This window comes from Macaca thibetana, chromosome 2, assembly GCF_024542745.1.
Source record: "Macaca thibetana thibetana isolate TM-01 chromosome 2, ASM2454274v1, whole genome shotgun sequence".
NCBI classification, from domain to species: Eukaryota; Metazoa; Chordata; class Mammalia; order Primates; family Cercopithecidae; genus Macaca; species Macaca thibetana.
In genome coordinates this window covers 29,784,158-29,800,553 of record NC_065579.1, presented here as the reverse complement: position 1 = coordinate 29,800,553, position 16,396 = coordinate 29,784,158, and the positions used below count along the sequence as shown (strand labels likewise).

Here is a 16,396-nt window from a genome sequence, read left to right as displayed (position 1 = left end):
CATCTTTTCACAGAAGAGGTGTTTTACTGCCAGAAGTAAAAGACTAAAGGCTCAGAAGATTCAGTCCTTTCAGATGCACAAATTTAGCACTGTAAAAAAGTGAGCTCCATTGTCTTTTTATTTTTCTCAATTCTTTCTGGTCCAGTGGAAACCCAGCTTTCCTTAGACATGTATGAAGAGTCAAGTGTGTGGGAACTCCTGTTGTAGTTGGCCTTTCTGGAAATGGGAATTTTAAACTAACACTGCCTGGCTCAAAGTAAGGAGAGTATACAATTTTGTTAAATGAAATACTCTCCAGATTCGTTTTGTGAGGCTTACAGAGAAGAGTATCTTTTCACACTTGATCTGTAAAATCAAGTTGCTTATTCTGTGTAGTACACTATACCACATACTCCCAGATTCTGGAATGATTGTCCAATATGGTGTTACATTAAGATCCATGAGGAGGATTACAATTTGTTGCTATTTTTGCATAAAATTTTATTATGTCTTTCTCATGTTTTCCCCATTTTTTTTTTTTTTTTACCAGAGGCTATCGTGATGAGTGTATTTTTAGCAAATAAATAAATAAAATTCAGATAAATATCAGCCAATCCAGACAGAATTAGTCCTTGCAGCTGCTTTCTCCTAGACACACTGACAGCATTACTCAGTCTCTGCAGGTTTCATGAGCCAGATAGTTAAGAGAGATGAGGGCAGAGCCCTTTGTTCTACATTGGTTCTCCAGTGGTCAGTAGAACATTTCTTCAGGATATAGCACCAAACAACTGGGTGTCAAAAAATAGCCTTTCCGAAATCGGGGCTGGGGGAGGGTTCTTTGTATAAGAAGGAATCATTTAAATCCTCGTGGTCTTGGTTTACTTCAATGGAACTCTCTCTAGACTGAATCATTTCCCAAAGGACCATCAAACCAAGTGCCAATTTAATCTCAAATCCTCAAAGGAAAAGCTTACAGTTGTCAGTGGCGCGTCCTTCTCAGGATGGAAATAAAACAGCTCTAGCTTTCTGCTGGGCCAGGAAGCATTGATTGCAGGAGAGAGCAAATGCTCTCACAGTCTAATCAATCTCACAGAGCAGATGGATACAGCAATTAGTGCAAAAAAAATTTTGCCAAGAATATTAACACTTCTAGAGTTTATCAAGAAGGGGTGAAGTTTCTACTCAATAATTTTCTAAATTTATAGAATATTTACGGGTGAGCAACAGGGTGTAGGATCTCTGATCTCATGCTCTTGTGTAGGCCAATGTAATTAATAGAAACAGAAAAATTAGGTTCTTCATACACATCAAGTGAAATGTAGAACTGGGAGTGAAAGAGTTTTCGGTTAATATATGCTCCAACTCTTCTGAAAAACACTGAAATGATTATTTTGTTTTGATACAAGTTATCCAGAAAATTGCTTTAATGTTTGACCTTTGCAAACTTAGGCGCAGCTTAGTGATCTAGGGCAGAGGTTGACAAACATTTTGTGTAAAGGACCAGAGAGTGAATATTTTAGGCTTGGTGGGTCATATGGTCTGTTTTACAACCACTCTTGGCTGTCGTAGCACAAAAGCAGCCATAGAGATAGGTAAATGAATGGGTACGGCTGTGTTCCAACAAAACTTTATAAAACAGGTGGTAGGTCAAACTGGGCACATGAACAAGAGCTAGCTGATCTTTGATCTAGGGCATTATCATTTTATCTCCTCTAACATTATATAGTTGATGCTGAAAACATGGGTTTGAACTGTGCAGGTCCACTTACACATGAATTTTTTTCAATAAAGATATTGGGATTTTTTTTGATATTTGCAACAATTTGAAAAAACTTGAAGAAGAACCACGTAGCCTAGAAATAATGAAAACATTAAGAAAAAGTTAAGTATGTCATGAATGCATAAAATATACGTAGATACCAGTCTATTTTTATCATTCCCTACCATAAAATATATATAAATCTATTTTAAAAAGTTAAAATTATCAGAACCTAGGAACACAAACAGACTGTACATGTGCCATTCACAGTCTAGAGAAATGTAAACAAATGTAAAGGTGCAGTGTTAAACCATAACTGCATAAAATTAACGGCAGTCCCTACTGTACCTCTGTAGCCACTGTGTTGAGCTTACATGCTTCAAGTGTCTGCTTAAAACACCATGTGACACTAATTAATCACCTTCATGTGATCTGTTCCTCTCTCCAGTAAATTGCATCTCAGTAAAAAGTGATCTTTCGTAGTTACTGTGTCTTTTTCATGATGTTTAGTGGAATATTGTAAATCTTGAGTAACATGGGACACATACAAAGTGTCATTAGTGATACTGGAAGTGCTTCCAAGAAGCAGAGCAAAGTGATGACATTACAAGAAAAAGTTAAATTGCTTGATATGTATCATAGATTGAGGTCTGCAGCCATGGTGGCCCAGCATTTTAGACAGAGGATTCATCTTGTGAGTAAATCGTAAGCTTATGACATCGATAAATACAGTACATCACTACAAATGTATTTTCTCTTCCTTATGATTTTCTTAATAACATTTTCTTTTCTCTAGGTTACTTTATTGTAAGAATCCATTATACAACACATATAACATGCAAAATGCGTGTTAATAGACTATGTTATTGATAAGGCTTCAAGTCAAAAGTAGGTTATTAGTAGTTAAGTTTTGGAGGAGTCAGAAGTTATAAGTGGCTGTGTGGGGTGTTGGTGCTCCTAACTCTGTCATTGTTCCAGGGTCAATTGTGTGTATAAATACATTCTTTTTCCAAAATTAAGGCATTTTATAGAAAGCACCAAACTTATAAATAGGTAATCTCTTTAGAATCATTACAAAGTAAATTTCTATGTGGTTCCTAGAATTTGTTTTTCACTCATAATATGAACACATGCAGCAGGTATGCTTCCCCTTTGAGTAATTGCACTTACCAGCCAAAGTCTTCCTATCATCTCTCCAACACACCCTTCATCCTTCTCTTCCTGTGTCCCTCTCCCTTCTCCTAGCTCTCCTATTCTTCTCTTAGTTTTATTCTTTTGCACAATTTTCCTCCTACTCCCATTACCATATTTCATCTTAATTTTGGTTAAATAGGATTTTATGGATTAGCCTGACAACCTAATCAGAAGCTGATTCCTTGTGGTAAGTCATGATAGACCAGTGAGTATAGGGCGAAAAGTACAACTGCATTTTGAGAGTTGAACAGCATATCCACTGGGGCCAGTTACGTAACCTTTCTGTAGTGATCATAATGTAGCTACCTTCCATGGTCTTTTTACAGCATAAGTGAATTTGTATTGTAAAGGGCTTAGAACAGAGCTAGCACTTAGCTTCAGGAACAAAGCAAGGATATCTGTTCTTACTATCTATCTCTACTCAACATTTTACTAGACATTGTAGGAACTAAAAAGAAAGAAGGATTTTGATTGGAAAGAAGAAATAAAATTGTCTTTATTCAGAGGTGACATGATTGTCTATGCAGAAAATCTGATGGTGAAATCTAAAAGCTACTAGAACTATTGAGTGAGTTCAGACTACATTGTAGAATAAAAGCTCAATATACAAAAGAAAATCAGTTGTATCTCCCTATACTAAAAACAAACAATTAGAAATGAAAATGTGTAAAAATATCACTTACAATCAAATAGAAAAATGAGATAATTTAGTATTGCTAATAATATGAAATAAATCTGACAAAGATGTGCTGGAACTGTACATGGAAACTATAAAACATTGCTGAGAGAAAGTAAAGATTTAAATAGATGGAGAAATGTATTGTGTTTATGGATCCATCTAAAGATTAGATATTGTTAACATGCTAGTTCTCCCCAAAATGATCTATGGAGTGAAAGCAATCTCAATCAAAATCCTGTATTTTTTTTTTTTTTTTTTTTTTTTTTTTTTTTAGTAATTGACAATCTGAATCTAAAATTCATAATGAAAGTACCCAGAATCACTGAAATAAGTTAGAAGAAGAAGAAGAAATTTAGAAGACTTAGGGTACTTGAATTTAATTTTCATTATAAAGCAGATCAATGATTTCATGGGAGTGGTGATTGATGCTAACGGAAAGGATAGGAGGGAGGGATTAGGGGCACAAGGAAACTACTGGGATGATGGATATGTTCAATATGTTTCCAAGTTGTGTGTATGTATGTATTTGTATATACATACAAACATTTCATGTATATTTTTCACATATATGTCAAAACAATTGTATACTGTAAATCGGTAAAGTTTATGTTAATCATACATCAATAATTTTGGTAGACCCCTCTAATAAATTGTATAGGATCTCATGATATTCATTTCTGTGTGTCAAACTTTCCTTCCAATTTGTGTTATTTTCAAGTTTGCATTATTTTTGTTGTATTTTTTTCTTTTAGATACTATTTCATTGTCGTATATGTGAAAGTCTTGGCAAATTCTTTTTGTAATCAGATGTACAACAATGTTATATTTCAACAGGACCATGAGATATGATATTTTAAAGGCCCACAAATGCCTCTTTGCATGTCAATTTAGAATACCCCACTAAGAGGACTGTCGATAGGATGTAGTTCTCATGCCCATGCAATCTGTTCAATGGTTTTTCTATTGTCTAATTTCATTCATTCATTCGTTCACTGAACATATTTCTGTGGCAGGATTTGAGTGATATAAGTACATGATATTGAATTTAGTTGATCTTATATGGTTGATTATAACTGTAGTTTAAGCATTACATGAACAATTTTAGACACTAGATAGCAAGTCCTACTGATGTTAGATGCAGTTTCATTTCTATAGCATTATTTTCTTCTTAGATGCTTGGTAGAATAATTTATTTTCAGAATCATCCTGACACATTCTGACATTTAAGTAGTTTGATTTTATATGATGTATTATCCTTTAAAAAAATAGGACAAATGCCAAATGCCTGTATCAACTTCAGTGTTTACAGCACAGAATTATTAATTAAATTTAGCTCTTCATTTGAAAAATAAGTTTGCTGGACTGTACCAACTGGAGTGTGGATTAATTTAATGTAGTTTGAAATATAGGAATTACCAAATCCAGTTAAGTTTTTATTATGCTATTTCTATTTCTTGAGGCATATACCTCTGTTTAGGGATTTTTCTCTCCAAGCTAAGATTTCTGTTCTTTTTCATTTAGCCTTCTTGGGCATATTGCAAATATTCTACTTAGTTATGTTTTTCAGGTCTATTGTAATAGAGCCAATTCTTCATTTTCTCTGCTTCTCACCTGTTTTTGTCTATTTATTTGTGTGTAAGATGTCAAAGGAAAATGAAAAGTAACACCTCAAAATACCACCTTGAAAAGGAAAATGCCAACAAATTCTTTTCTGCACCTGAAGCTTTTAATTCTTTAATCCACCATGGAATGTTGCTTAATTACATATTTTATTATGCATAACTGAAAATTATGTACTTTAGTTTCAACAATGATATGAAAGCATGTATTGTTTATAAATAAAGAGAGACTGCTTTGTCTCTATTTTTTTATATTACAAATATTTGTGGAATTCTCACATGTTCTCCTTCTAAAACTTGGCTTTTTGAAAATGCTCAGAGAGCTCTGAGAAAAACTTCAAGTTTTAATGTTTTCTCTAGAAATCAGAAAATTCATATCTTACAAAAAGATGATGTCATAACGATATTATGGGTAAAAACTAAATTGAACAGTTTAAAGATTTTTGTAGAAGTTTTATCTTAATGAGGTTCATGAAGTATTTATTGATGGAAAAATGTTACAATTGTTGAGTTAGGTGATAAATCCATGGGAGCTTTGGTGTGTGTGTCTGAAATTTTCCATATATTTAAGTTTGTCTTTAAAAGACATTTGGTGTGTATAGGTCTTTGGAGGTCACTATTTCATGATGAAATATTCCACACACTTGATTTCAATTAGTGATCAAAGTCTTCATATTAGCAAAATATGCATTACAATATATTTCTGAAAATTTTGAATTGCCATTAGGTTTGTGTGTGTGCATTTTCTGCATTTGAGAAAGCTTTTATTAGGGAAAAGAGAGAGAGAGAGAGAAATGTGAAGATAGACTTGAGTTTGAGAGAAATGTGGCCACTTAACAGCTGAACAAATCAGTTAACCTATTTGAGTTTCCCTTCCCTTGTCTTTGAAGTGAGAATATCAGTGCCTGCCTTAAATACCTCATAGTGGAATGGAGAGGTTTAAACAAGATATGTTTGTGGCAGTGCCTAATAAAACGAAGCATTCTACAAATGTTTTTTCTATATTTAAAACATGTGAGGATGGTGCTAGGAAGGGGGCCTCAGAAGGAGAAAGCCTTTGTACTAGATCTAGCGAAACAAATGTTTGCCAATTCCCTTTGGAAACAAAGGTAGAATAGATGAAACCTGTCCCCACATTAAGATTCTGTTCAACAGGTTTGTGCTCTGGACAAATGCTCATTTTGCCTCACATTGCCACAGACTAACGAATAAGCATATTTAAATATTTGAATATTCTTCAACATTCTCATCTAACAGGTATTGTTGTTTCTCCCGTGAAGGGAAAATCAGAGCAGCACAAGGGACATCATTGTGTCAGGTGGGGGTGGTGGCGTAAAGGCATGCATTAAAGTGGCATTGTAATGAAAATTTTGTATTTGAGTACCACAAAAGGCAAATATTTCTGATTCAACTCACAGTAAATAATGTTCAACATTTGTTGCAAAATATGTCACTTCGGAGTTTCTTTGCAAGTGTTTACTTTGCATAACATACTGCTCTACTGCATTGGCTCATCAGCCACTATCATAGAGAACAGGGCCCAAGTCAAGTGCTTTTGATCACAGTAAGTGTATGAGCAGCTGAAAATAATTGTTGGGAAAAGATAACCGCACAACCTTGGTACAAGGCAAGAAGCTGTAATTTTGGTGGTGTTCTTTTGATGGGACTAAATTTGGAGATATATGCTCCCTATAAGTAGGGTAATGTGAGAAAGTCTTAAAAATGTTGCTCATCTTTTAAACATTAATTTCAAACTATTTTATTTAACATTTGGTATTGTTAAACAGGTATAGTATTCAGGACATACACCTTCTACCACAATTTCTTTAATTAGGGTGCTTTATATTTTATCAAAAATGTGCATATTAATAGATTGTAGTTTAGCCTTTGTCAAAAGACATGCAAGTATTTAGTATTTACATTAAAATGATTGCCTCAGAAGAAACATTGAATTCATAATAAGCCCTCTTAACAAAAATATGCATAAGGAAGACTAGTATTATTTTCTGATATTTTAGATATGATTAATATTTTGGACCTCCATTGGTTTCCCACACTAGCATGCAAATTTCCAACTTGCTTTAACACAACAGTTCTATCAGCTGTATTATAGGGAATACACATTTTAATTGCTGTTTTTGAAAATATCACCAGGCAGTTCAGAATGTCTCATTTATTAAGAATATTGTGACAATCAAAGACCTTAATATCAGCCAGATGCTAACAATTGGGAATAGGGCAGAATTTAATAATGGAATGTATGGGATTCTCATTTTTACTCAATCTTGAACCATTTGAGAATGTTTTCTATTCAAGCTAGTATTTTTAGATAAACACAGATATAGATATCGCTACTTTGAAAAAAGAAAACACTGAAACTCAGAATTTCTTAGTACTAAATGCTAACCAATACACACTTTATACATAATATGTACAGACTTTGTTACCAAGCGCCACACAAACAGGACATACATATTAGTTACCTTGGTTTTCAAAGGTTCTGTGTCAACTCTGCATACTGTGTGGCAAAGAGATACTATCAACATTTTATTTTTTGCATAATGTGCAAGTATTATATGGCCACAGAGTTGTAATACAAATTAGTGGCAAAGTGCTGAGTGAAGGGAATCCATGACAGATTCAGATGCACAAGGTTGAATATTACCCGTAAACTACCTGACTGTGCTAAGGTCTTAACAGCACAAAACGCTATGTCATGCCCAGCTTTTAAAAGTCTCTGAAATACTTGAACACAATGAAGCTTGTTAAAGGAATTTTACCATAGCTACAGGTAACAAGAGGACTGGTATGAGTGACAAATGACATTGGGGGAGCAATATGGAAGATCATCTGAGCAAGTCTTTTCTAAAATGTGCCATCTTCCCTGAAAACACTTTTGCTCACTCCATCCTATCATTGTTTAACATGTGCTTGTGTGTGTGTGTGTGTGGGCATTTAAAATATCAAACTATCAAAACCATGCTGACTTTTGAAAGTTAAAAAAATCTAAGTGGGAATTTCGTTAGCATTGTTATGTTGATTACCAAACACACATTCATCATTTCACTGAAAACATTATTTCAAAATAATTCAGGTTATTAGGAATGGGAAAGTTATTTGCAACCCAATTTCTCCTTCCAAAAAAATTACTAAATCTCATACCTGTTTGACACCTTGTGCTAAGGGTTGGGCTGGTTAAAAATTAAGGATATCAATTCTACTCTCTGCTGTATCCAGCCTTTTCCCTTCAACTTAGGGGATATAAGGAAGAGGATAACTTAATGGCATCTGAGTTTCTATTTTATTTTCTATTTTTAAATACATGAAATCTAGTTTCTATTTTCTTAATTCAAATTCCTTTGGCTCAAATTATTACTTTTCTGAACTCTAGTGAGCAAGAATGTTTGTTTTCTTAATAAAAAGCGGCAACTTTTCAGTACAATTTTAAGTTTGCAACAAACCAGCTGCCTTCAGAGGAGCTTAGTTGTGCTTCTAAAGTAAATGGAACTTTAAAGCTTTATTGAGTTTTCAATGATTCCATTTCAGTTTCTAAAGTACAAGTTCAGTCAACAGTAAAGCAGCCCAGTTGCCTACCAATAAGCTCATCAGGGCCTGAGAAAATGGTAGGCAGAGAAGGGGCAATTACAGAATGGTATCTCAAGCAACCCAGACACCCCTACTAGCATCTAGGAAACAAAGTGAGGAAGCAAATGAAAGAAAAATCACTCCAAACTGTAATGCTGGCCTCAATCCTGTTACCATTAGCACACCTCATTTTATATTCTGGCATTTTACTATGTTTAATGTTGCAAGAATTTTGAAGATTGTGTTTAAATACCAGGTGTGTCATTCCTATTTTCTTCATGTGGCTCTTATAGTTATGACATACACTTATGAGCTCAGTTATTAACTTATTACATTTATAACTTGTGAAAAAAAAAGCTAAGGGGCTTTTATACAGAAGGTCCATTTTTTGCCCTATTTTGTTACTATTAATGGCCTTTAGAAATATTTGTACATAAGGTTAAGGAAAAGCGTTGCTATGAATGAAGTATTGTGAAATAAGCATAGATGAATCCATTCTAAGAACATAACTGCTAGAGACTGGATTTATGTTTTTGTTGGAGAGTCTTTTGACCATCCTATCTCTATTTATTAAGCAAAATGTTAACCAAAACAGATTATTTTCATTGTGAAATTTCATACCTATTTAAAAATGAGCATGTGTTTGTGATTTCAATTTACAGTGTTTCAAGTAACTTGTCAAATGCTCTTTTTAAAATCAGTAAAATATCAAGTATTAACATGCACCTAAATGAGAGGGCCATCCTTTGACTCTTCTTTAGTTACTTCACATAAGCAGACAAACCCTACCATGTCATACGATACAAACAATTTTAATTGTGTAGTTACAGTCAATAACCACTCCTAGTCAGAACATTTCTGCATAAAGAAAATTGTGATACACTTATAAAAACAGCCAGCTGTAACAAAATAGCTGGTGTTTTCATAGCCATAAACTCATAAAAAAGAAATACACCTTTATACAGAAATTTTATACAGATGTAGCTTTAAAATTGATTGTAAACCAAAGGAAGACACATTGCAAACATCAATTATTTTCACATTAATTGCATAATTTTCTAAGGTGATCTATTAGTTTTATTTACCTAAGCTTATTTGCATGATAGTAAAAATTGCATACAACAATAAGAGTGAAGCTTATAGTATGAATTGCTTGGATAACATAGAGCACTTTTTATAGGCAACTGTGTAAAGCACATTTTCTCTATTTAAAACTTTTAAGACACTTTGTTTTACTGCCCATCAAAATACATTTATAAATAGAAAAGAATCAGTATGGTAACAAGAGAAGCAATATTACATTTAACGGAAACGTCCAAAAAATTAATTACAACGTGATGCTGCAGGATCTACAAATAAATAATGAGGACTAAATTGTGTTTCACATTTTCTTTTCCTTTTTTTAAAAAAATCATGTAACAATGAGAATGAAAAAAAATTACAGTGAACTTTTATTTCCAAAATAAAAACAAATTTGAATTACGGCAGTGCCATATAATACAAGGCATTTGTTGGCATATGTCATCTTTAAACTGCATTCCACAGTCTATAGTTCTTTTGTAACATACAATAGAGTAACAAACTCTTTTTTTTCTTTTTTTTTTTAAATAAGGGGCGAGTTTCCAAAGATCAGTGTGGAGTGCTACAGAAATAATTATAGGAGAGGAAATCATAATCACAGAAGGTATAATGCTTGTTTGAGGCTCCAGAATAAGAACTAAAAAAAAAAAAAAGAAAAAAAGAAAAAATCACTGGTTTCATGCTTACGGGGTACACACTTTGGTGCATCCCGTGAACACAAATTTTAATACCAAACAATCCTTGATGCTTCACCTGGGGCTGCCAAGCAGTTTGTAAAACAGAGTAAAACATTTAGTGCAGTCTGCATTATCCTTTTCCAACTCTTCTGTTTGTGCAAGTTTTTGAAGATTCATTGGCCAAACAATGAACAACAAAGGTTTTCTGAGAGAATACAAGGTGGACTTTTCATTGTGTTAGTAAATACCAGTGGCACTGTTGAATGAAACAAATACTTTTATCTCAGTCTTTCAAATCAGCATTAATGTCTGTGTTTCCTTCCACTGACAGCTCTTCTTCTAGTTTCACTGAAAAAAGGGTGTTAGTAGTTTTATCTTGGACACTCTCTTCCAAATCCTTCAGCAGCTCCTCTTCTTTATATTCTGCCACATCGACCTCTAAACCGGAATTGTCCTTCAGTTTGCCGTGGTGCTTGAGATAGTACCGCTGGTTCTGAAAGAACTTGATGATGGTGTACTTGGGAAGGTCGAGCTGGGCAGACAGAGTCTGGATGGCCTCTTCGTCAGGGTACAGGCCTACGTCTTGTATGAAACTCTGGAGGATTCCCAAGGCTTCCACTGAAATTTTTGTTCGTGGCCGCGTCTTCTGCCGGTTCTCCTCATCTGACTCTGCTGGAGAGGCCACCGTGGGTTGCCGTGGGGGGAGCCGAGGGCCTGCCTGTGGCTGCTGCTGTGGCTGTGGAGGCGGCGGCGCCTGCTGCTGCTGCTGCTGCTGTTGCTGCTGCTGCTGCTGTTGCTGGAAAGAAACAAGGAGACAATCAGAGCTCTGCTATCGCGGAGTTCCACACAAAGCTGTCTAGAATCAGGAAACATGTGGTCCAGGGTCCTACATAGAGCTTTTTTGATAGGGATGAAGATTTAGAATGAAAAGGTAGGCCAGCTAAATGGCCCACAGCATTTACAAAAAAAAAATCAAAATGGTATGAACTAGGAAGGGATGAATTCATAGAGCTTTGGGGGCTACTGCACTTCCTTATCACAGATCAGCAGAGGAAGTGAAAGCTCAGTGCTCTCTGAAAATGTGAGCCATAAACTTCACTAGAAGGATACGCATCAAAGGCGAAGACAGCACATCACATTATGATGTAAATAATTAACAAAGATTTAAAATGAAGATTGAGAGGCAAGGATTTCAAAGACATTTTAGAAAGGTGAGCTACAGAGCAGTGGGGAAAGAAATTTGTGCTCTGCTCCGTCTCATCGGATGGCCAGGAAGAAGATGAGCTTATGCTCTTATTCAGTGTTATCTGTCATGAGACTAAAGGATTTCTGATATTCTCACATTTGTGAATTTTCTATCAGACAGTTCCAGTTTAATACACATACAATTTCTTACCAAATTGCACTAGGCTGACACTGCAAGCTTTTTTCTTACCTCAAAAGGTTCAACCCACCATACGACGGCTAGCGAACTGTTTTGTCTATAGTAAACTCAGATGTGATTAGGATTTAAATTTCGTGTATACAGACACTTTTTCATAATTAGTATATGTATATGTGCTATAATTTCCATACACAATTATACATAAATATGTCACACATGCACATACTGTACACTCGATATCCATAATTCTTACCAGCAAAGCAAATCAACCTAAGTGGCAAAATATTAGAATGCTGATACCGTTTCTATGCATGTCCTTTCATACCCCTAAGAAGCAATTTTATTAACAATTTGCATTTTCAGATAAGTAGTTTTTAAATTAACTAACATATATCTTTCTCTTTTTCGTTTTTGCTAAACAGTAAGTTTTTCAGGCTTTCACGATTATTTTAGTGCTTGAAATCCTAAAGGGAAGCTCTCTGCCAACTTGTTTTATCTTTAATACATACTTGAGAAGTTTTTTGTCCTGGGAGATAAACAATTCTATTATTGTTTTTAGTTATACATACATATCTATACACACACATATATAATTTTTCACAGAAATATTAAAAAATTGCAGAATGCAGGTGATTCAACAGAGGTAGAATTTTAGGACTCTGGAAGGCAATGGCATTTTACTTTGAAAGAGAAAGCTAAAATCATCCCCTTTAACAAAAATAAGCTATACAGCTCAAGTTCAGTGACAACACGCTTCCTAAGCAACTGGGGCCCTAAGAGCTCTAATGACTACCTGATCCCAGAACTTTTCCATCTAAATTCACAGGAGAGTGTCTTCAGGAGATGAATGGTGACAAGTCCCATGACATGATAAACAAAGCATAAGGCTGCATCTGCTGGCACAGTGAGCTCTGGCCATGACCATGGTTAGTATGGCCTCTGCAGGTCTGAAAATCCTGACCTGGGGAGCAGGTCTTTAGGTCACCCCGTGTCCCTTGCTGGCATAGGTAACTGTGCCCGCTCACCTGAGGAGCAGCACCGAGCCATGGTGCAGGGGTCGGCAGGCCTGGTAAGAAAACGCCTCTAGACTCTCCTTTCCCAAGGGTGGTGGGAGAGGGGCTCTAAAGGAAAGACAAACAGATATGACTCACCCCTAACCTCCATTCTGTAAAGTGTGGGGAGACAGCTATTAAATACAAGGTGAAGGAAGGCCCAAGGACTGTAAAGCCAGATTCCAATTCAGCTTCCCTCCCCACCTCTTTCTGGACAGAATCCAATGTATAAAACTGTGATTCTACAAACTTCCTTTACAGCCACAGCAGTAGCTCTTTTCCTCAGGGGCACTGTGGTATTAATTAAAAAATAGGTGGTGGTTTAAATTGTGATTTTTGAAAAACATACAAAAATTTTAAGCTCTTAACACAAAACCCAATACCAACAAAGAGACATTTGCCAAACAAGGAGTGTAGAAAGGGCATTCCTGTTGCTTTGGGGGTTGGGAGATGAGGAAAGAGGAACACAATACATATGTTGGAAAAAGTACGTTCATTTTCATTTTATCCCCCTGAGCAAGATGGCAGTGTATTGTTATCTCTTGCTAAAAAGCCTATGTTTAGACTGGCAGGAGGAAGAGAAACGCTAATTTCCCTGGTAAGTTTAAAGCTTTATTTACTTATTGCTATATTGAATTGGCCAAAGTAAACGAACCTGAATCTGCTCTGCTGGAACATGGATAATGTGGGGCGGCCTGTCGCCATGGTGATGCACTGCGTTGCTCTCCTGTTCATATATGGCATCACGTTCTGGCTGAGGAAGACTGAGGAACCTTCGGATCATGGAGAGGTTCTCCCACAGGGTTCTGTTTTCTGGAGAAGGATCTTCTTTCCAGCGTAACAGCTCGCATAACCATCCCTTAGAGACAAGGGCATAATAGGTCAGTTTGTGCCTATGAAGGGGGCTGGCATTTTCCATTAGGAGCTAAAAAGGAAAAACCCTATGAATTAACTTTTTCATAAGCTCAGAACATGCCAATCTGCTTAAAAAATTTTTTTTTAACTTGTTAAGAGGGGTTATCTGCGGCTGTCAAGGAAGCAGACTCTGTTTCTAATCAAAGTTCAGATTTGCATCTCAAAGGAGGGACATATTTTTTCCGACTCTGAGGGTAAGAGAGCATTTATCACAGATTTTTAAATATATGAAATAGGAAAAAACAAAGTTGATGAGCTTCAGTCTTACACAACTTTCCTGTCTGATGAGTGGCTGACCATTTGAAGATACTGAAGTGCTTAAGGGGCAGGACAGATTTTAGAAATACTTTTTTTCTAAAAGGATTTCCTAAGTTTGCAATTTTTAGATTTGAAAGAAAACCATGTGTGAATATTTATGTGTGTGTACATGTATGAAACAGAAAGGACATGTGCAATTGTACCAGCAAGAATGTTGTCCAGTATAAGGCATAATGATTAGAATGGGCATTAAAGGAATTTGCTATGAAAGAACTCTCCAAAAAGAGACACTGGAGTCCTATTTTTCTGCCTGCTGCAGTGGGAGCATATGATTTGTCAGGCAAGAATTTAATAGGTTTCTTGGGCTAAGAGAGAAGGAAATGTCCAATGACTGCCAAAATCTGAACCTCTCTGATGCTTCCAAGGCCCAGTTTTTTACTCTTGAGGTTATCTATCAAGAACTGAATGATCATGAGAACACATTTTCCAGTCATCTCAAGTCTTCACCTTGGCTGCAATGATGGACACTAAACAATGGAATGAAGGGGGAGAGTGAAGGTGTCCAATCCAGACCCCCACCAGCCAAGGCAGCTATCCCTCAGCTGTTCTGCTGCCTGCTAATACCTCTCACCTGCACTCTGCTCTGGAAAAATGTCTTGAAGCCATCTCTACACTTCTTCATTGATCTCCTCACCCCACGTGGCCAGTGACTGCCTGACCCAGTGGCACAAAGTCCCTGCCCCTTTTTCTGAAAATGGACAACTTACTCTACCCTTCAATTTACTCTCTAGAGATAGTCATCCCCATTCTTCTTGCTCCCTCCTCCATCAATCTAGGGCTAGACTTTGCCTAAGACCACATCCTTACGGGACCTCTTTCTCTTCCCTATCCTCCTCCTCTCTTCTAGGGCCCCCACCAAATCATCACCACCTGACTCCCCATCCTAGGCTCTGCATTTAGGGAACTCGATCTAAGACAAAGACATTTCTTGGAAATTTTAAATAAATTAGTTGGATGAAAATGGAAGTACAATTTTTTTTATTATGAAATTTTTAGATCTAGCCAAGGAAGGTTTTGTTTCTTATGTTACCAGGGGTGAGGCCAGAGGATGGCATGACTTTCCTTCCCTTCTCAAACTGAAACCATTGGAGAGAAAATTCTTCTTTGACTGCAACATGTAGTGGAAAGAAGCATGGTCTGTTCTCCCAAAAATGGCCTACTTGAAATATTTTAAAAGAAAAGGTAGAAAACTGACATATTAGCTTCCCAAGGCCTATCTGTTAACCAGCTCATTGTGACGACTGCTATATCTCATGACATCTACTAGTATTCCTACTCAACAGGTCTTTTAATTAAGCAAATATATGCATGGGGATGGTCTTGTAACCATGCACTCATTTGATGCCACTGAATGCATAATTGAAGGTTAAGATAGCAGGCAGTAAACTGAAGATTTACCTGAAAGACTGTTAGCTAAATAAAACATAAAAATCATTGTGACTGCAGTGTCACTGAACTTGCTTCTCTTCTAACCATGGCAATTCTATGTTTATTTCCAGAATACTATGACATATTTCAGTTGTATTTATGTGAATGTATTAACTATAAAACTGTATGTGAACATTTGAAGTATCTGAGACCCACATGCATATGGTGCCCTGGAGATGTTTACTTAGCTCTTACTGGTAAATATTTGCCATCTGAATTAAGCTATGAAAATATACATTTTCCTACAACTAAGCTATTCTTTATATTTTACCTTTAAATTTTGTTGCTATGTAGGTTTTAGATATATTATCTTCCAGTAGGCTTGAATATTAACTGTGGGTGAGATTACTTTCCCTCTCCCCCTTGTCTGCCTCCTTTAGCTATCATAATTGACAGGACCCCTCTACCCGAGCACAGCAGATCACACGGTTTTATATACCTTTCCAAAGAAGTTAGAGGTTCACGAAGAACAGAGCAGATTTTTTTTTTTTAAACTCGGCTAGTATTCTACTATTGCAATAAATGCTAAACATTGAGCATCTAAGAATTTTTTTTAGAAATAAATGCTTGTAACTAAAAATTGCTAAAAGTTAAATTAAGAATGATTCATGTAAGAAAAGCTTCTTGGAGAGAGCTGAAAAACTCCAGTGATTTTTCACATCCTTTAGAAACTTTTTAAAGTAATGCAGAGATCAGTTAGCACTTGGATATATGTGAAAAAACATGT

General features: G+C 35.9%; 1 protein-coding gene across 8 annotated transcripts in view; it reads right to left on the bottom strand.

The window, feature by feature from the left end:
- Positions 1-7,388: 7,388 nt before the first annotated feature.
- SATB1 (SATB homeobox 1) overlaps positions 7,389-16,396 on the bottom strand; it is a 99,406-nt gene continuing 90,398 nt past the window's right edge. For 4 of the 8 annotated variants that reach the window (XM_050779536.1, XM_050779535.1, XM_050779534.1 and 1 more), the window contains 3 exons: positions 13,664-13,867; positions 12,982-13,077; positions 7,389-11,368 (listed from right to left, as the gene is read on the bottom strand). In XM_050779536.1, the coding sequence (XP_050635493.1) occupies positions 10,856-11,368; positions 12,982-13,077; positions 13,664-13,867 (813 nt within the window). In that variant the 3' untranslated portion in view covers positions 7,389-10,855. The remainder of the gene's footprint in view (positions 11,369-12,981; positions 13,078-13,663; positions 13,868-16,396) is intronic. The other 4 variants (XM_050779540.1, XM_050779539.1, XM_050779538.1 and 1 more) reach the window with 3 other exon arrangements.